Source organism: Osmerus eperlanus, chromosome 11 (assembly GCF_963692335.1).
Source record: "Osmerus eperlanus chromosome 11, fOsmEpe2.1, whole genome shotgun sequence".
NCBI classification, from domain to species: domain Eukaryota; kingdom Metazoa; phylum Chordata; class Actinopteri; order Osmeriformes; family Osmeridae; genus Osmerus; species Osmerus eperlanus.
This window is the reverse complement of record NC_085028.1, coordinates 17,074,790-17,095,984: the sequence shown is the minus strand read 5'-3', so window position 1 is coordinate 17,095,984 and position 21,195 is coordinate 17,074,790. Positions and strand designations below refer to the sequence as shown.

Sequence of the window (21,195 nt, the reverse complement as noted above, 5' to 3'; positions counted from 1 at the left end):
AGCTTACGCTACTGTATACATGTTGTAGCCTAACCCATTAGATCGAAGAATTATTTAGAAAGTATTGTTGCGGTATAAAAACGACGCGGCCTACTTAAAGTATACGACCTGTTTTATCCAATTATCAAGTACCAATGACAGAACATCTATAGTAGAACAATCCTACTGTAACATTTTGCTCCTCGCGCACTATTAGTTTAACAACTCGGCTGTGCTTGTCATGTTACATAGCAGTGTATAAAATCCTGAAACCATTCAAGTTGCACAAAACAACCTTATGGACAAAATACGGCATTACGGCTCGCATCGCTTACGGTAAAGTGCTGTCATGTTGTAATAGCGGAATACGTGCAGTGGTCTACGGTATTTCAATGCACTTATAGATGCACCCAGGAGAGAGTTGGAGATGCGCGCGTCGTGCGCTGCCGCTGAGTGGGATTCGTTTTCAAACACTCACCCACACACTGACTACAAATGTAAAACGTAGCCTTCATGCCCACTCGTACCCCACAACCTAGACAACCCCAGGAACAATTGATGGGTTCTTTATTGTGAAAACACTGGAGGATTTTTCTCCCAGTTCGTGAGATGCCGATAACCTTCTAGCACTTGCGCGGCCACGGACTATGCAGGCAAATCAATCACAATTTAGTGAAAATAATGATTTTAAAAATCGATTATAGTCATAATAATTATTTATAGGCTAGGCTACATCAAATATACATTAAATCAACGTAACCTACAGAACAATGCTATAAGAACAATCCAGTCTCAAACAAGTGAAAAACAAAACCAAACAATGTCTTAGCAAACATAAGAATAGGCTACACGTAGGCCTTTAAGCTATTTAAAATTCGCCATAAAGGACAGTGGAAATGAGAGCAAGTGTCATAACGCGTGCAATAAAGAGATATGTAAAATGAAAAGTATTTGCTCACCTGAAAAATAGACAGAAGAATTTGTAGCCCAAGGAATCGCAGTTAAATCGCCTGCGGAAAAACGCTTTAGTCGATCCTCAATTGTTTTGATCTCAAATAATCTAAAATGTAAAAAAATATATTGTGCGGCAGATCTCCGCCAAATGAATGGGACATTCAGCAACAAGTGTCTCTATTTAATTACTAATGACACTCGACACAACGCTCAGCTGTTCTCACTCGCTTAGCAAGACTTCTCATAGGCTGCGCACTGGTGCCGCGAGCCTCTGTTTCCCCAGCTCAAGCTCCGCCCACAGATGGCGGTGCGCACTGTGTCGTCATATTCTGGAAACTCACAGCGGCCGCGCGCCCCAGGAAGTGTTCAAATGGAACTTTCAGCTCTAGCTGTCATTGTTGTGAACCACACCTTTCACAAACGGGTCATGTGCTTTTGCGCTTTTACTTGTGAAAACACTCAACAGAAAAATTAGGTAAAAACCACAACACTCCTCTGATGCAGTGACGGTGCGGAAGTGCTAATTATATAACGCCAAGTTTGCTGTTACAGAAATTAACGTGTTTCTTCCGGGATGAATAGATGCTCTGGTTTCACACTGTTGGAGGTACTTCTAAACAAGCAGCCCCCTGGAAGTGGCATAGGGGGAAAACGACAACTCATAGCCTATTTGACCAACTGATGACAGTCAAATCATTTACTATACCACTACTGGAGTCTGTTGGAGGATTGTGTCAGCGCCAGGCAGTGTGCGAATTACGGGGGGGGGGTAAATGAGGTAAAAACAACAGGTTGGGGGGGGGTCAATACATTTATATATCGTCATATATCATATATATTTACGCCCTGGAGAAGAAGTTGACCCCCACCGATTGTCATTGTATAATTCGAACTCTGGCGCCAGGGTTCTGGGAAGAGGCACATGGAACCGTCCCGTTATGTCCATTGTGTGCCGTCCAGTTTCCCACCAAACACTTAGTCTGTGGGTCTGTCACATGTTGCTGAACGGTTACAATATCCACCTAATGACTCACGCAATACAAAGTTAGATTTTAGAAGAAAAAAAACTGTATTTTGCAAAACATGGAAAATCTGCAGAAGAAAGTCTTATTTTATCTTTACAATAACAGTTGGAGAAAAAAAAGTTACTGAAAATGCAGGGCTGTTGGGACTCGATGACTCAAACTTGACAAAACTGACGCACTTTGAAACTGAATCAGAAAAAAGGCATGAATGAAATGGAAAACAACAGTCAAGATGGAGGACATCACACAAACATTTATCCAAGTCATCATCATCATCAGTGTCGTGATGAGAAGCAAGAGTTGGCCATCTCTCCTATGTGGCCTGTGTCGGTACACGGGGGACCATTCTATCGAACGTCCTCCCATTCGACGGTGTAGGGCGGGATTAAATAAACAACAACCGTGGATTAATAACTACTCCACAGATTTCACCTTTGATCACAATCCCATGGCAGCATTCTACTCCTGGACAGAATGACTTCACGGAAATCCATGCCCCCGAATTCTAGAACGATGGGGGAGAATTCCGCCTGTCAGCGTTCTGACTTTTCAAACGACGGTCTGAACGAGGGCTTGAAACAGCCTCAGAACCTTAACCAGTGTGACCTTTGAACTGATATGAACCGTGAAGACTACAAGCCTTCCTGACTCTTGCCAATAATCCCCTTGTAAGCCCTGCAGATACGTTAAATGTTAAATTGGTTGAAAGTGAAACCACCAGCGTATTTACCTCTGTGGCATATTAAACAAGCACGTCTGTAGACCATCAACGATCAATAGCTACACAGCTCATTAACTGTCACGAAGGGAATCACATTGATCAGCTCAACAGTCAGAACGTTAAGGCATTTTGATTCACATGTGTAACGAACAAGGGATCTAACCGTGTTAAATCTGCACAAAACCCTGACATAACGATACACTTTAAAAACAACAGGAATGTCGCGTTCACATCTGTGAGGGTGTTGCTGGAACCGATCCGTTTCAAATAACTAATTATTATAAATATACAGTTGCATGGCTGAAAAAATCACACGAACAGGCTTCACATACCCACACAGACGCGAGATGAATCAGTTGTTGACTACAGCTACAATTGTTCGTTGGCAATAATCGATAGTTATGACTACGTCAGAGAAACTGACCGCTGAGAAGGGAAGAGGCGGATTCTAGAATGTTCCGAGGACAAGGAGGAACGACCGACTGGGAAGGAAGGAATCTAGAATGTGATTCATCCATAGGAATGTTTAGTCTATTCGGTTTGAGATATTCTAGAATGTTTTGGCATTCATGTTTATACAGCATTTGATTATAAAAATAATCGTTAAATCACACAGTTTGCGCTGAACTTTCATCTGGAGGTATTAGTTAAGTGATGTTAAATATACACTATGGAAAAAGGTGTGTAATGACAGAAGTGTCAGTAATAAACAGCATGGATGGGAACATTTACAGACCGTGTTGATAGTGTTCAAACAGTGAATTCCTTAACCCAGCCCTCGTTTGATTGTCTTTCTATGAGTCAACTTTCCCACCCCCCTTTTCTATTATCATTCTGGATGAGCATGGATAGAGTAGGACAAACACACACACACAATCTGCTAGTAGCAAATCATCCAGTTTCTTTACAAAACCACAACAGTGACACCAACAGGACAGTTTCTCGAACCAGACTGAAGCCTAATCCTGGAATAACCCTCCCCATGAACTCATCCCACGCTCCGTTTGAAACCTAGCTCTGGTAAACTGGCCCTTCACTATCCCTGGTGCTCATCCAGTGTCCCACTGGCAGACATGTCCCCATCCCCCACACTAGTGTTCATCCTGAAGAACTGAGGATCAGTATGAAGTCCTACTTCCCTGCTACATGACAGGTGGGTGACACCAACCAATCAAGACTCAGTCTACAACCTATCAACCAATCAAGAGTAAGTATTCAACACATCAACTGATCAAATAACTAGTAGCACTGGCAGTTACAACATCCTTGTCAAAACGTGACATCACACTCAAAAGTCCAAACCAGTCAGAGACCATACCTTCCTCACACTGCGGTAGAGTTCTACAAAAATCAGGTTGTGGGGTGAGCCCAGGACAAGCAACCAAGGGCAATATCTGGTGCAGGTTTACCCCAACAGTGAGTGTCTCTAAAAGCAGTCTATGTGTGGTTTTCCCATCCCACCTCCTGCTGTGCAGGTCACAATAAGGCCTCTCTATCTTTGGTCACTACGTGCAGCTGTGGACCATCTGCTGCTCGCATCTACATCTTCTCCTATCAGGGTTCCCCCTCTGCTCTGGGGAGTGTGTGGTTCTCCTGTCGTTCTGGAGTCACCAGCGAGGAACCCTGGAAAGCAGAGGAGAGGGAAGTGTGTGTGTGTGTGTAAGCTGCATCGCGGTAGGATGACAATGTGTGTGTGTGTGGAATGTGATGACTGGGCTTTTGTGTTCAGCTCTAGGAAGCAGATGAGTACGTTTGGCAAGTTGTGTGTGTGTGTGAGTGTGTGTGAGCGTGTGTGTGGTTGTGAGTGTGTGTGTGTGTTTGTAGGCCCATGGGTCTGGTGGTTGCTACACTGTGCACCACCCATGCAGCAGCAGCACAGTGGACTAGACTAGACTTACCACTCAGTGTGTCAGGGAGGGTCCACTTCCTGACACACTAAGTGAGCCCTTTAAACAGCTGCACACACCTGTGACTCAGCTACATTCACTGTCTTCCACCACACACACACACATAACCACACACACACGCGCACACATGCACACACACAGCTGTTCTGAACAGAAACAGCTTTTCTGGGAGAAAGCTACTTTAGATTTGGAGAGGTCCTAATGTGTGTGTGTGTGCTATGGACCGATTAACAGTTCAAGTCTGCAGCGCAGGATTGAGGAAGTTGAAGGGGGCGAAACCTGCATCGCTGATCACAAGAGAAAAAATAAACTTCCCTACAACACAGCTAAAACTCTGCCTTTACGGTCACTTCACATGATGCTTTAAAACCACACAGGGGAAAAGAAGTTTCTTCAAATTAACTACTCTATTTCCTGTGTGGGAACCAATCGGAGTGCAGCTTCTATCTCATGACAGTGTTACAAAGTCATCGTTACTGTAATCAAAAAAACAAAATCAGAAAAATGGCAAAATAGAGAAGGTACAACATGTCAAACTGATATATATATCTCTATGTTCATCATACTTACACAGGAAAAGAAAAATCATCTATAAAAAAACACAACTCCAGTGTTAACCTTTGCTTAGTGTTTCTGTGTAACCGTTTGTAACCTAGAGTTTGTTTCCATATAAAAAGATCCATACGATTCATATCTTAGAGAGAAAAGCAGAGTCCTCCTTCAGTAGTAGCATGTTCCATCTTGTTTGTAGTTTTAATAGTTGAGTCTGGGACTTGTAGTGATGTCCTGAAGTGAGGAAGCTGGGGTTTTCAACCTGTCCAATAGGGATGCTTACAGTGTGGCCCCGCCCATCAGACAGCCAATGAGCTTGCGAGCTCCGAGCCCTTTCCCAGCATCAGTCCGAGGCACTGAAAACCCCTCGCCTCCACAAACGTGTCCGGAAGTGAACCCCACACACAAAGAGGGGCGAAATATCGAGTTCCTTTTCTTTTTCCAGAAAGTTCTCTCGTTTGAAAAAACAAAACAGGATTGACCAGATTAAAAGCTGAGAGCGACCGAGCTGTCCTCCCCTCCCCCCCCTCTATACGCTACACTGAGCTAGTCCTAAATGGAGGGGGCCGTGGAGCACAGTGCCCCCGCTACGCTGCCCCCCAGAGGCCGGGGCTGCGGAGGCTCTCATCTCATCCGGTTCTGCCTCATCAGGGGCACGATGCAGGAGGGAGGCCCAGACTTGCTGAGGAAGGGGTGCTTCAGCAGCTCACTGGCTGTGGCCCGCTGGGCGGGGTCTCGAACCAACATCCTGTCCAGGAAGCCCTTGAGGAGAGGAGACACCTGAGGGGGGAGGGGGGAGAGAGATAAGGAAGGACATTCTAGGTATAGAGTGTTCCTACCTAGTGGAGGTTCTAAGTATAAAGTGTTCCTACCTAGTGGAGGTTCTAAGTATAAAATGTTCCTACCTAGTGGAGGTTCTAGGTATAGAGTGTTCCTACCTAGTGGAGGTTCTAGGTATAGAGTTCCTACCTAGTGGAGGTTCTAGGTATAGAGTGTTCCTACCTAGTGGAGGTTCTAGGTATAGTGTTCCTACATAGTGGAGGTTCTAGGTATAGAGTGTTCCTACCTAGTGGAGGTTCTAGGTATAGTGTTCCTACATAGTGGAGGTTCTAGGTATAGAGTGTTCCTACCTAGTGGAGGTTCTAGGTATAGTGTTCCTACCTAGTGGAGGTTCTAGGTATAGTGTTCCTACATAGTGGAGGTTCTAGGTATAGAGTGTTCCTACCTAGTGGAGGTTCTAGGTATAGTGTTCCTACCTAGTGGAGGTTCTAGGTATAGTGTTCCTACCTAGTGGAGGTTCTAGGTATAGAGTGTTCCTACCTAGTGGAGGTTCTAGGTATAGAGTTCCTACCTAGTGGAGGTTCTAGGTATAGAGTGTTCCTACTTAGTGGAGGTTCTAGGTATAGTGTTCCTACCTAGTGGAGGTTCTAGGTATAGAGTGTTCCTACTTAGTGGAGGTTCTAGGTATAGTGTTCCTACATAGTGGAGGTTCTAGGTATAGAGTGTTCCTACCTTGTGGAGGTTCTAGGTATAGAGTGTTCCTACCTTGTGGAGGTTCTAGGTATAGAGTGTTCCTACCTTGTGGAGGTTCTAGGTATAGAGTGTTCCTACATAGTGGAGGTTCTACGTACAGTGTTCCTACCTAGTAGAGGTTCTAGGTATAGTGTTCCTACCTTGTGGAGGTTCTTCAGTTTAGGCGGCAGGTTGTCGCGGATCATCTTCATGGCTTTCAGGGGGGGCTCGTTAAAGTAGGGGGGCTCCCCATCCACCATCTCTATCACCATCACCCCCAGGGACCAGATGTCCACCTGCAGGACGAGAGGAGAGGTCACATGACTAGCAGTAGCCTGGTTAAGATGGGAGAGGTCACATGACTAGCAGCAGCCTGGTTAAGATGGGAGAGGTCACATGACTAGCAGTAGCCTGGTTAAGCTGGGAGAGGTCACATGACTAGCAGCAGCCTGGTTAAGATGGGAGAGGTCACATGACTAGCAGTAGCCTGGTTAAGCTGGGAGAGGTCACATGACTAGCAGTAGCCTGGTTAAGATGGGAGAGGTCACATGACTAGCAGCAGCCTGGTTAAGATGGGAGAGGTCACATGACTAGCAGCAGCCTGGTTAAGATGGGAGAGGTCACATGACTAGCAGCAGCCTGGTTAAGATGGGAGAGGTCACATGACTAGCAGCAGCCTGGTTAAGATGGGAGAGGTCACATGACTAGCAGCAGCCTGGTTAAGATGGGAGAGGTCACATGACTAGCAGCAGCCTGGTTAAGATGGGAGAGGTCACATGACTAGCAGTAGCCTGGTTAAGCTGGCCTGACTGGATAAACTGGATAGAGCCAGACTAACCAGGAACTAGTCACACACCTTCTTCACTCTGTATGTGTATGTGAGAGTGTGTGTGTGTGTGTGTGTGTGTATATACAACGGCACTTAGGAATGCTTGGCTGGACCTGATGTTAGTTTCCTCCAGGATCACAATGACTCTTATTGAGAGACTACCTCAGGTCCGTAGGGCAGGCGGGAGATGAGGTGAGAGTGTGTGGGTGTGTCCTACCTCAGGTCCGTAGGGCAGGCGGGAGATGAGGTGAGAGTGTGTGTGTGTGTCCTACCTCAGGTCCGTAGGGCAGGCGGGAGATGAGGTGAGAGTGTGTGTGAGAGTGTGTGTGAGAGTGTGTGTGTCCTACCTCAGGTCCGTAGGGCAGGCGGGAGATGAGGTGAGAGTGTGTGTGAGAGTGTGTGTGTCCTACCTCAGGTCCGTAGGGCAGGCGGGAGATGAGGTGAGAGTGTGTGTGTGTGTCCTACCTCAGGTCCGTAGGGCAGGCGGGAGATGAGTTCTGGGGCCATCCAGTACGGGGTTCCCACCAGGGACTTCCTCCTCTGGACCTCCTTTGACACCTGAGCACAGAAGCCAAAGTCTGACAGCTTCACCTGGGGGGAGGGGGAGGGAGATGAGGGAGAGGAGGGAGAGAGAGGGGGGGGTTACAGGCCTTCATCCACCCACAGGAACCAGAACTTGACGACGTCATAATACGGTTAGCTGTTTAAATCTATCTTAATGGGTCAGCTATGTGAAGAGAATGATATAACGATCCTATCATAACCATTTAGCTGTGTAATAGCAATGCTGTAATGATGATGACGTCACAACTGTTCGTCTGTATGACAGCGATGACATAGCGACGATGTTTCAGCTCCAGCTCCCTGAGATGAAGAGCTCTAAATGTAGGGAGTCAAGTGGCTGAGCGGTGAGGGAAGCGGGCTAGTAATCCGAAGGTTGCCAGTTCGATTCCCGGTCATGCCAACTGACGTTGTGTCCTTGGGCAAGGCACTTCACCCTACTTGCCTCGGGGGGAATGTCCCTGTACTTACTGTAAGTTGCTCTGGATAAAAGCATCTGCTAAATGACTAAATGTAAATGTAAATGTCTGGGCTGTCAACAACACAACAACAAGGCGTTTTCAGATCAGCCACTCAACCCTAACAGAATACCCAGAGCCAATAAAGAACTGAAAACACAAGCAAACTGATAAGTGTGAGTTTGATTCCCAGTGAGGGGAACACACACCCAGTCTTCTGAGAAGTGGACTGGGTGTGCACCCTGCTGTGACACCAGGCTCTCTACCACTATGAGGAAGTGAAGCCGCACGCACCCGCATGCACACACACTCACACACACTCAGGTTTGCCTGAGTGTGAACCCCAAACTCAGGCTCAGCTCAGCCTCAGGTTTGCCTGAGTGTGAACCCCAAACTCAGGCTCAGCTCAGCCTCAGGTTTGCCTGAGTGTGAACCCCAAACTCAGGCTCAGCTCAGCCTAGCTCAGCCTAGCTCAGCCTAGCTCAGCCTAGCCCAGCTCAGCCTAGCTCAGCCTAGCCCAGCCTAGCCCAGCCCAGCCGAACAGTAACCTACTCTGCCGTCGTGTGTGAGCAGAATGGAGTCACTCTTGATGTCCCGGTGGATGACGCCCTGGGTGTGCAGCACCGACAGAGCCTTCAGCACCGACACACACACTGTGGCGATCTGCTCCTCGTTCATCCTGGAGGAGAGCAGACACACACACACAGCGGTCATTAGCACAGCTGATCAAGACAAACAACAACGGAAGGCTACAAAACTGTGTGTAAAGAGGCCCACAGCACCATCTAGTGGTACTGGGACGAACATCAACAAAGTGTGTCCCAAGTCCTCTATTTCAAACTTCAAATCATGCAAACACACACACACACAAACACACACACGCTCTCTTACCTGGTGTGTGTGACGATGTCGGTCAGAGCCCCCCCCTCCAGGAACTCCATGACGACCCAGAGCTCGTCCCCCACCAGGTAGCTGTTGTACATCTCCACCACGTTGTCATGATGATAGTCCCGCATGATCACCACCTGCGGGAAGGGACCAGCGTTACCACGGAGACAGAGACAACCATCGTTAATCACCGTTACAGGCAGGTAGGCCAAGACAATCAGCTGTTGTCCTGTTAGCACTCTGTAACACTTTGTAACACGTTTTGAATGCGTTTGGTTTGCATCACACCCGGTTGTGTTTTAATGTTCCACGTAAGCTGTCAAGTGAACGTCCTTAATGACAAACGTACAATGACATCATGTACTGGAAGAGGAAAACGTTCTGCCGAACACAAGCCTACAACAGGGTTGTCCACCCCTGCCCTACACCGTCCGTGTAAGCCGTCACTGTCACGCACCTCGTTGAAGAGCAGCTCTCTGCGTTGCTGCTTGCGCAGGTCCATCTTCTTAACGGCCACCAGCTTGCCGGTGCTCTTGACGGTGGCGATGCAGACGATCCCGGTGGAGCCCTCTCCGATCTTGATGTAGTGGTCCAGGTAGGAGCGGGGGTCCCCGGCGTCCACCACCATCTGCAGCGCTGCACGGAACTGCTCGTGGGACACCCTCTGGGGCTCCCGCTGGGGGGACAGGGCCTGCTGGGGGGGGTGCCCGGGGGCCGGGGCCGGGCCGGGGGGCCTGGGGGCGTGGGGGGGCTCAGGGCCCAGGGTGGGGTGAGAGGAGTGGTGGGGGTGGTGGTGAGGGGGCGGGGCTTTGCCGCGGGCGGGGCCGGGGCCGTTGTGGGGCGGGGCTTCGTGAGGTCGAGGGGGTTTTATCTCCTGTGGAAGGGGGGAGGAATGGGGAGGTATAGGGGGAGAGGAGAGAACATGCATCAGTCACACGGCTGGACATACGTGATTGAGCCTCTCGTAAACTAGGACAACCTGTCTTGTCTGTCTGTCTCCTTCTCTGCCAGTCTACCTGTCTGCCTACCTCTCTGCCAGTCTGTCTACATGCCTGCCTGCCTGCCTGCCTCTCTGTCTGCCTGCCTGCCTGCCTGTCTGTCTGTTTGCCTCTCTGCCAGTCTGTCTACCTGCCTGAATCTCTGTCTGCTTGCCTCTCTGCCAGTCTGTCCTGTGTACCTGGCTGGTGGGGCTCCGCCCCCCCTCACTGTCGGTGCGAGGGTAGGTGTTGAAGGGCCGTCCTGTCTGCTGGGCCGCCTTCACCACACCCTCCGTCACCGGGAGGTTGGGGGTGCGGATGTTGGGGCCCGACAGGGGCCTCTTATCGCGGGGGGACTGGGGGCCCCCATCCCGGCCCGCGTAGCTGGACTTGGGTCTGCGTTCGCTGGGCCCCTCCCTGCGCACCACCTCCTCCTGAGGCTCCCTGGGGCCGCGGGGCTCTCGGTCTCGATGTGGTGGGGGCGGGGGGGCCCCAGGGCGGTCCCCCCGGGGCCTGCCGGGCTCCTGGCCGCGGGGCTGCTGCTGTGGACGGCCCTCCGTCTCCCTGGGGGGGCGAGAGGCGCGCTGGGAGGGCCGCTGGGGGTCTCCGGCCCCCTGGTGGTCAGGCCTGGGCCGATCCCTGGGGGGGAGGGCACACATGTGAAACACACATACACACACCAGACTACCCCAGCCCAACCATCCCTTCCCCGAGAACCCTGTCTCATCTTACCTGTCTCCGTGGCGATCGGGGTGCGGGATTTGGGGGCGGAGGGGGGGGTCTCCGTTCTCGTGGCCCCCCCCGGAGGAGGCGGAGCCTCTGCGAGGCTGTGTGGGGGGGCTTCCTCGGCGGAGGGAGTTGGAGCGCGTCACGGACATGGTGTCAAACTCATCCAGCAGCCAGGTGAGGGAGCCATCCACCCCCATCTTGCTGCCCCGCACGATGGTCTGGAGACACACACACACACACACACAGGTTAATGCCTCAGTCTGGAGATACACTCACACACACACACACACACACAGGTTAATGCCTCAGTCTGGAGATACACTCACACCATGGTCTGGAGACACACACACACACACACACACACACAGGTTAATGCCTCAGTCTGGAGATACACTCACACACACACACACACACAGGTTAATGCCTCAGTCTGGAGATACACTCACACCATGGTCTGGAGACACACACACACACACACACACACACACAGGTTAATGCCTCAGTCTGGAGATACACTCACACCATGGTCTGGAGACACACACACACACACACACACAGGTTAATGCCTCAGTCTGGAGATACACTCACACACACACACACACACAGGTTAATGCCTCAGTCTGGAGATACACTCACACCATGGTCTGGAGACACACACACACACACACACAGGTTAATGCCTCAGTCTGGAGATACACTCACACCATGGTCTGGACAAACACTCATCACACACACAGTTTAACACCACATAGAGAAACACACACACACAGTTTAAAACCACGGTCTAGAGAAACACACACAGACACACACTGATCATTAGCACCAACAGCCACCAACACCCAAGACATGTGGGTGAGTGAGGCATGGCATTATTACCAGTCAGACCACACAAACAACGTTCTGAACGCCCAAAACACAGATCAGCGAGGAGTCAAGTCAACATCCCTAAAACATGAACACATTACCTCAACTAACTACTCTGCTGCTTGGCCTAAGACAGGGGTCTATGTGAGAAGTTTGCCCAGAATTTTAAAAAAGCTAGCATTTCTTAGCTCGACAGGGAGTCAGATGGCTGAGTGGTGAGGGAGTCGGGCTAGTAATCTGAAGGTTGCCAGTTCGATTCCCAGCCGTGCCAAATGACATTGTGTCCTTGGGCAAGGCACTTCACCCTACTTGCTTCCGGGGGAATGTCCCTGTACTTACTGTAAGTCGCTCTGGATAAGAGCGTCTGCTAAATGACTAAATGTAAATGATAATAGCTAGGGCATTGACAGCAGTAGCCGGCATTACTCCTTGTGATAAACTGTGAATGTGTCCTTTATCTGCACAGTGTATTTGAGATCCTATTGTATCACTGACAAGAGACTGCAGTCATGAAATGGTGATTTTGCTGCACTGTCCTGTGCAGTGTGTCATTACTGTTCACTGCGCCTGGTAGCTGAGATGTGGTTACCTTGCACCGTCATGAGTAAACACAGATTGTTTTCTTGACTCTGACCACAGAGCGTTAGAACCACGCACTTATGATCCTTGATCTGAGGCTGTACCTTCTACACAAACTATTTGTACCTCACTTTGGATAAAAGTGTCTGCTAAATGATTAACATGTGAACGTGGGAGGCAGGGGTAGTGGGAGTCAGGGTCAAACCACAACTTCCTGAATGGTTGCTGGCCACTCCCGCAAGGTACACAAAACACAGAGAATGACAATACCACGAGTATTCACAAAGTTTCTCGAATTCTAGTTTTGTGTTTATTCTTTACAGGAACCAACAGACAATCATGTTGATTGTTTGGATTCTGTACATCCAGATTCTAATCTGCTGCACTGTTGGTATGGTGACGCCTGTCAGCTTCCTCATTCGTCAATAAACACAGAGCTTCCTTTCCCACCCACCTGTGAGCCTGCCCAGCACCATAGAGCTCAGTTCTACAGGAAGCTCAGTTCTACAGGAAGCTCAGTTCTACAGGAAGCTCAGTTCTACAGGAAGCTCAGTTCTACAGGAATCCGGAACGTGATCTTGTTGCATAATCAAAACTACCTCCTGACCCTGTGACATTTAACCCCTGACCCCTGACCTTGCGGGGCTCCACGGTGGTGGTGATGTTCACCCCTGACCCCTGACCCCTGACCTTGCGGGGCTCCACGGTGGTGATGATGTTCACGTCGATGAAGGGCTTGGGTCGCTTCGCCGTGTCCTCGATCAGTGACTGCCATTGCCGCGGCAACCCCACGAACTTCTGCTCCTGTTCGTCGAAGTCGGTGTGAACGCGGTGCTCGAAGTTGGAGGGAGCCGAGATCTGGATACGAGACTTCTTCTTCTTGGTAAACATGGTGGGGGCCAAGAAACATCAGGACCTGTGGAGACAGAGACAGACAGAGCATGAGGGGGGGCTGGGGGATGAGGGGGGCTGGGGGCATGAGGGGGGCTAGGGGATGAGGGGGGCTGGGGGCATGAGGGGGGCTGGGGGCATGAGGGGGGCTGGGGGCATGAGGGGGGCTGGGGGGATGAGGGGGGCTGGGGCATGAGGGGGGCTGGGGGGATGAGGGGGGCTGGGGGGATGAGGGGGGGCTGGGGGATGAGGGGGGCTGGGGGCATGAGGGGGGCTGGGGGCATGAGGGGGGCTGGGGGCATGAGGGGGGCTGGGGGGATGAGGGGGGCTGGGGGCATGAGGGGGGCAGGGGGGATGAGGGGGGCTGGGGGGATGAGGGGGCTGGGGGGATGAGGGGGGCTGGGGGGATGAGAGGGGACTGGGGAGATGAGGGGGGCTGGGGGCATGAGGGGGGCTGGGGGGATGAGGGGGGCTGGGGGGATGAGGGGGGCTGGGGGGATGAGGGGGGCTGGGGGGATGAGGGGGGCTGGGGGCATGAGGGGGGCTGGGGGGATGAGGGGGGCTGGGGGGATGAGGGGGGCTGGGGGGATGAGGGGGGCAGGGGGGATGAGGGGGGCAGGGGGGATGAGGGGGGCTGGGGGGATGAGGGGGGCTGGGGGGATGAGGGGGGCTGGGGGGATGAGGGGGGCTGGGGGGATGAGAGGGGCTTGGGGGATGAGGGGGGCTGGGGGGATGAGGGGGGCTGGGGGGATGAGGGGGGCTGGGGGGATGAGGGGGGCTGGGGGGATGAGGGGGGCTGGGGGGATGAGGGGGGCTGGGGGGATGAGGGGGGCTGGGGGGATGAGGGGGGCTGGGGCATGAGAGGGGACTAGGGAGATGAGGGGGGCTGGGGGGATGAGGGGGGCTGGGGGGATGAGGGGGGCTGGGGGCATGAGGGGGGCTGGGGGGATGAGGGGGGCTGGGGGGGTGAGGGGGGCTGGGGGGATGAGGGGGGCTGGGGGGATGAGGGGGGCTGGGGGGATGAGGGGGGCTGGGGGGATGAGGGGGGCTGGGGGGATGAGGGGGGCTGGGGGCATGAGAGGGGACTAGGGAGATGAGGGGGGCTGGGGGGATGAGGGGGGCTGGGGGGATGAGGGGGGCTGGGGGCATGAGGGGGGCTGGGGGCATGAGGGGGGCTGGGGGGATGAGGGGGGCTGGGGGGATGAGGGGGGCTGGGGGGATGAGGGGGGCTGGGGGGATGAGGGGGGCTGGGGGCATGAGAGGGGACTAGGGAGATGAGGGGGGCTGGGGGGATGAGGGGGGCTGGGGGCATGAGGGGGGACTAGGGAGATGAGGGGGGCTGGGGGGATGAGGGGGGCTGGGGGGATGAGGGGGGCTGGGGGGATGAGGGGGGCTGGGGGCATGAGGGGGGACTAGGGAGATGAGGGGGGCTGGGGGGATGAGGGGGGCTGGGGGCATGAGAGGGGCTGGGGCTCCAGGTCAAGTCACAGGAAGGGGAAACCACCGAACTTAGAGACACAGAAGAAGAGACAGAGACGTTGCCGATAAAAACACTTTTTTGTTGGGGAGGGAAACTCGAGGTGGACTGCTAAAACCTGATCGACACAGCTGGCATATACCGGAGAAGGGGAGATGTATTGCGGGTGATTTTCTTACAAGCATTAGGACTGTGTGGTCTTTGTGCTTTGAGAGAAAAGAGAAGAGGAGAAGAGAAAACAGGGTTGTGGCGCGGTGGACTGTTGCTGTTGGAAACGTTGCCCAGCTGTCTGCAAACCCTCCGATAAGAGGAGGTTTATGTAGCTACACGTCAGAGCGGAGCAACGAATAGATACCAGATGTCATAACTTCAATATAGCAGCCTTCGGAGTGGGGCTAACCTACTGGGGGGGGGGGTAAATGTGCTCGCTAGCTACATGAAAAAATATACATTTATATGGAGAGAAAGGGTAAAGTTGCTGTAACGAGTGTTGCTGGTGTAGTATTGGCTATTATGACTGTTTCGGCAGCAAACGGGGAAGCTCTCCAGTTTGAATGACAGCTAAACCTGCAGTGGAGTCATATCACATAGGAATGCTGAGAAGCGCAACAAAAAAGATTATTCTCAACTTTTCTCTCGGTCGAACAAAGGTGAAACGCCAACGTCTTGCACGTTGCTATACAACGATTCCCAATAGCGCCACAACAACATAATTTCGACCTAGAGACTCACCTCAATGTCTACCGATGAAACAATAATCCATCTGAGATCATTTCAGACCCACGAGCGACACAACAACCGAGGAAAAGATCCCGTCAGGTTCGCTCGCGCTGGGAGAGGAGCGCGAGACTCCCTAAAGTGACATGAAACAAAGTTTTTCCTCTACAGTGAAACGGTGGCCGATGGACATACAACGCCGGAAAGGAAACTAAAAATTACACACGGCGGGCATAAATAATACGAAAATAACCTATAAAAAGATAACGATGTGTCGCATTCCTTTGGTTTCAATGCAGCCCAAGTATCATTACGTCACCGGGAAATAAACGTAAAATAGGAGTCACGCGGACCGCCCCTGCATGCGTTCAGCTATACTCCTCCTGGCTTCGTACTAACTACTACTACAGCTGCGTGAACGAAGCCTGGAATAATAACGAATCATTTGCCAACTATCAGCGTTTGTTTGTGAATGACTCATATGTATAACATCACCAACACACACGCACCTTGTTTCATACAAGTTACAACAGGAGTGTTAACCTCAGTATCGTTTCTTACGCTTGGTTGGGGAGACTGGAGCGCATGCCTTTGAAGTCCTTAGGAAATGTTATGTGCGCCTGTATGACATGACGTGTCCGAGCACGAGGACATGCAAACAATAACAAATAATGTGGCATAAATAAAAGGGGGAGAGGATGATGGGGGGGGGGGGGGGCGAGAGAGATGACGGGAGCGTTCTCTTTGCAGGAGCAAAAGCCTTCCATCTCATTATTAACACATATATGTATAGGTAGAGCATCTGCTAAATGACGATTCCCAAATTGCCAAAAATCAAAACTCAAACATTGGCAATCGTTCCCTCGATCGAACCCTGCAACCTCTGTTTATATTCCTCTATCTATCCACGTTGACAGTCCAACACACTAAAGACCCAGATACAGGGGAGAGAACCATAACTTTCCCATGAGTCCGCGAGAGCAAATACAGCGTGACCATGGGCACCCGAACTGACATTTCAGACACATGCACGGCACCGGCCAATCCAGAGGCTGGGTTTGAACAAAGACTTTGGGGAGCCGGCCAATGGTGGGAGACTTCCAGGCCCGGGCTGTGGAATGTTGAAAGGTCAATGATAAAGCTGGGGAGAGAGATAGAGAGGGAGGGAGATAGAGAGGGAGAGAGAGGGAGAGAGAGATAGATAGTGAGGGAGAGAGAGACAGGGGGGGAGAGAGCGAGAGATAGAGAGGGAGAGAGGGGGGGGAGAGAGAGAGAGGGAGATGGAGGGGAGGAGGGAGAGGGGGGGAGAGGGAGAGGGGGGGAGAGGGAGAGATAGAGAGAGGGGGGGAGAGAGAGAGGGGGGGAGAGAGAGGGGGGGAAAGAGAGAGAGGGGGGAAAGAGAGAGAGGGGGGAAAGAGGGAGGGAGGGAGAGAGAGAGGGAGAAAGAGAGGGAGGGAGGGAGAGAGAGAGGGGGGAGAGTTCAGCACCCTAGACCAATCTCTCTCAGAGTGCTTTGATAACAAACAGGAGAGGGCCTGGCCCCAGGGCTACGGCTCGCTCAGCTACTCCACCTGGGTTTCACCGCAGGGTGGGAACGGGGAACTCAGACGCTTGGTGACTCAACTCCCTGATAGGGATTCAGCAAGGGAGAGAGAGGGAGGGAGGAATGGAGGGAGAGGGACAGAGAGAGAGGGGAGAGGGAGAAAGATAAAAAGAGAGAGGGGGGATAGAGAGAGGAGAGGGTGTGGACCAGCAGCCAGTGGAGTGGTCCAGGCGTGATGTCACACCAGGCTGCTACACAATCCAAGCCCTGAGGCCAAACAAGAGCTTCCATGAACCAGGACGACATTCCCTTCCTACAAGCTCCCTTCCTCCACACCTCCACCCAGCTCCCCTCCACACCTCCACCCAGCTCCCCTCCACACCTCCACCCAGCTCCCCTCCACACCTCCACCCAGCTCCCCTCCACACCTCCACCCCAGCTCCCCTCCACACCTCCACCCAGCTCCCCTCCACACCTCCACCCAGCTCCCCTCCACACCTCCACCCAGCTCCCCTCCACACCTCCACCCAGCTCCCCTCCTGTCTCACCCGGTCGGCACGGGGGGAAACAGGGCGTGTGAGCCGCCCTCTCTACCGGGAGTCCTGACCGGCCCCGCGGTTCCCCCGGCCCCCTGGTTCCAAGGGCCCCCTGCACACAGCCGGCTCCTGCACATCAAAGGGCCCGGGCGGAACCAGGGAACAGGATACCGGAGGACAACATTGGATGAAGCGTTCCACACCTCCAGCCCCTGCTGTGGGTCCCTCCGGTCCTGTTACAAGCTCTGCATCAAAGCCAGGGCCTCCGGGAGGAGGGGGGGGGGGGGGTTAACCTGTGCGTGAATGAATCCCACATGTTGTGTGACGTGCTCTATCATCACACAGTGACAGCGTTCCCTAAGTGAGGGTGATGCGATGTTGGGATATCGAGGCTTGTCATTAGCAGTCACAGTGTCCAGCTTGAGTCATAAGACTAGCTTCTCCTCATGTTTGTAAACACTGCCTTTTGATTTCTGACACGGGAGCAATGAAGTTGTTCAATCGTATTTGAATTTCAGTTGAAAAGGGAGGAGGCCGTTTGGGCCTTGTGTGGCCTGTATCTGATGGTGATAGGAGTATCAAAATGGCAAAGCAGGCCATCGGTTCAGCTCAGCACATTCTGTGACTGACGCATGCCCCATTCACTGGCTTTGAAACAAAGGCTACGCCTTGTTCACTGAGAATATTCCAGGGTTATGCTGCATGATGTTAGCAAAACAAATGCACTTTCACCAGTTGCCCAATCACAGTTCGACAAGACCACTCCTTCTCCCTGCACAACAACAACCTTAGGAGAGGACTCTTTATAGTGTTATCCCGTTTAAACTATTCCCTGTCTTCAAAGCGCCACAGTTTCCTGGCCAGAGGAACACCTTCCCTCCCAGAACTATGAAAGCAGAGTGTAGGCACAGGCTCATACTGTAGGTGGGAGTTTTCGGGAATGGAATCCATCCACGCTATAAAGCAGAGGTTAACTGTGGCCAGCACGCACACACGCACTAGTGCTCACACACACACACAATCTCTCCCTCTTTCTCGCTCTCTCTTAACACCCCTTTCTCTTTCTCAATCTCTCTTTCTTCTCCTCTCCTCTGTGCACACAAAGACTTGATTTCTCTGGGAAGAGGACTGCAGGTCCTGGCTTGATTAAGGCTCTCTGATTGAAACGACTACACCGCAAACATGGAAAACAATTGGTCTCCCTGTGACAGTGAGTGCTGCGTGTCCTAGGGCTGTCCTCAGGACTAGCTGAACAGACAGGGCTTCGTCAGCCAGGACACACAGAGGACCAGGGAAGCGCTATGCCAGGCTTATCATGGCCCCCCTGCTAAATGACATATCAGCCTTGTTCAAAAACAATGTCAGCCCACTGCAATCACACACAGATTGCGTGAAACCAAACCACAGTGTCTTGTGGTCTGATGACTCTGTGTGAGTGTGTGTGTGTGTGTGAGAGAGAGAGAGAGAGAGAGAGAGAGAGAGAGAGAGAGAGAGAGAGAGAGAGAGAGAGAGAGAGAGAGAGAGAGAGAGAGAGAGAGAGAGAGAGAGAGAGAGAGAGTGAGTGTGTGTGAGACAGAGAGAGAGTGTGTGTGTGATAAGTGTGTGAGTGTGTGTGAGACAGAGAGAGAGAGTGTGTGATAAAGAGTGTGTAAGTGTGTGTGAGACAGAGAGAGAGACCCCTCAGTGGGTCTGAGGCATGCCAGGAATGTGTGGAGTGCCCAGCACTGATCGCACAACCTTGCAGAACTGCACCCTGTCACACCCCAGCCAGACATCTATCAGCTGCTGTGTCCAGCATGGGGAGACAAGACACAGGGAGAGGGGTGAACAGGGGGGGAGAGGGGTGAACAAGGGGGGGGCGGATGGGGGGGGGTGAAGAAGAGAGGGAAGAGAGAGACATAGAAGGGAGACCAGAAAGAAAGGGGGAGCAAAGCCTTGGGAGAAAATGGAGACAGAGAGCAGGACACAGCAAGACAGAGAGAGAGCGAGACAGACATTGGGACATTTGGTGTTCTGAAAGAGCTACCTATATTAACATTAACCATGGTCACTGACAAGCCTGAACAGTAACAAACTAGCTAATTTAATTGGCTATAATGTTACACATTCATCTTGCACAGTCACAGGTCATATTATAGCATTAGTTGCTAGAAATCAGTAATATGCAACCTTATTTTCCGTCTATCACACTAAACTGTTAACGCACAGGTCAGACAAATATTGTCTCGCTTCATTGAGGATTGGTCAGTTCTCTAAGCTGTCCAGTGTGAGCTTAGGGTCTTATTAGCTACGCTAAATTAGCCAACCTCGCTTAGATTGCTAGCTAGGAATTACTCTTTCATCTCAAACAATTAGTTATCCTGGCTGACTGGCTGAGTGGCTAAGTTAGCAAGCTAAATCAGCCAGCTAGCTTGCAAGCTAGCTAACAACAAAGCAACAAAAAATGAAAAATAAAATACAATTTATCAGCTACCTACTGTAATGCTTACTCATAATGCAGCTCGACCGCTCATGTAGCATAGCAATTTGTTGGTAGTTAGCGAATGTTTATGCACTAATCTAACGCATATAGACAGCATCAGTTTCCAGAACTGGACTGGTAAACCCAGCTAAACTTATTGAGGAGTTCTTGCATGTATGGCTGACTTGGCTAACGTTATAGCTAGCTTGTTTGGGTGTTCTGGCTACAGAGACTAGTGTGGTTGTGTGAAATAAACAATTGGCGTATTCGTTACCTGAAGTTTTCTATGTAATCCGCTTTAGTTCCACTACCGTATGGATTCAAACGATCCTCTTCCAATTGTAAAGAACTGGGCTAACTTTGTTAGCCTGCGCTGCCCCCAAACTGAATAAATGTTCGCCGAAGTATCACTTTACCGTCGCCATGTTGTTCAGACTGGAAATGCTGCATCCGGGGAACTACACTTCATCGCCATAGCAACGAAACCTACTATCAAGATTGATCCGACTAATGATTGAAACACAACAGGCCACAGGCACTCAATTTGCAGTGACAACATTTTTTAGTTAGAATATATAGCCTATTTTTATTTTCCTGTTTCCTCTAACACATGACCACAATCACATTCCTGAGGTCTAGAACACCAAACGAAGTACGGGCCAAGGGAGGGAGGGAATAGGGTCAGTGCTAGAGCAGGGATGAGAAGCCCAGAGTGGCCTGGGGGGCTTCAACCTGATCGATGTGTTATTAGGCGCACATGCCAGGCTGTCTGACCGAGGTCCAGTCACTCACTGGGAGCTGCTGGACACAGTCACGGTCTGTCTCAACAAACAGACACCGTGTCTCTGTCTGTACGTGGAGACAAACAAACGCAAACTTTCCGTCCGCTCTCGGTTACAACTACCTTCTTCTGCTGGAGCCGTGTTCTGGTGTGACAGAGAGTGCCGAGGGAGGGATGGAGCCGTGTTCTGGTGTGACAGAGAGCGCCGAGGGAGGGATGGAGCCGTGTTCTGGTGTGACAGAGAGCGCCGAGGG

The 21,195-nt window shown here is 51.6% G+C and overlaps 1 protein-coding gene across 3 annotated transcripts; it reads right to left on the bottom strand.

The window, feature by feature from the left end:
- Positions 1-1,978: 1,978 nt before the first annotated feature.
- Positions 1,979-20,633, bottom strand: pak4 (p21 protein (Cdc42/Rac)-activated kinase 4). 3 transcript variants are annotated; one of them, XM_062472531.1, is made up of 10 exons: positions 20,435-20,633; positions 13,172-13,451; positions 11,096-11,310; positions 10,564-11,002; positions 9,844-10,260; positions 9,390-9,523; positions 9,051-9,177; positions 7,945-8,070; positions 6,812-6,946; positions 1,979-5,918 (listed from the first exon to the last, which is right to left on the bottom strand). In XM_062472531.1, exons 2-10 carry the CDS (start codon positions 13,424-13,426, stop codon positions 5,763-5,765), a joined length of 2,004 nt encoding a protein of 667 aa, XP_062328515.1. In that variant the 5' UTR covers positions 13,427-13,451; positions 20,435-20,633; the 3' UTR covers positions 1,979-5,762. The 3 variants fall into 3 exon arrangements, with proteins under 3 accessions (XP_062328515.1, XP_062328518.1, XP_062328516.1); XM_062472534.1 differs by having other exon boundaries at positions 13,226-13,451; positions 20,435-20,630; XM_062472532.1 differs by lacking the exon at positions 20,435-20,633 and adding an exon at positions 15,636-16,008.
- Positions 20,634-21,195: the final 562 nt, after the last annotated feature.

Coding starts and splice junctions, on each gene's coding strand:
- pak4 (XM_062472531.1), bottom strand. CDS start 13,426: ATGTTTACCAAGAAGAAGAAGTCTCGTATCCAGATCTCGGCTCCCTCC. Junction 11,311..13,171: donor CCACCGTGGAGCCCCGCAAG/GTCAGGGGTCAG, acceptor GTGTGTCTCCAG/ACCATCGTGCGGGGCAGCAA. Junction 5,919..6,811: donor AACTGAAGAACCTCCACAAG/GTAGGAACACTA, acceptor CTCCCCCCTCAG/GTGTCTCCTCTCCTCAAGGG.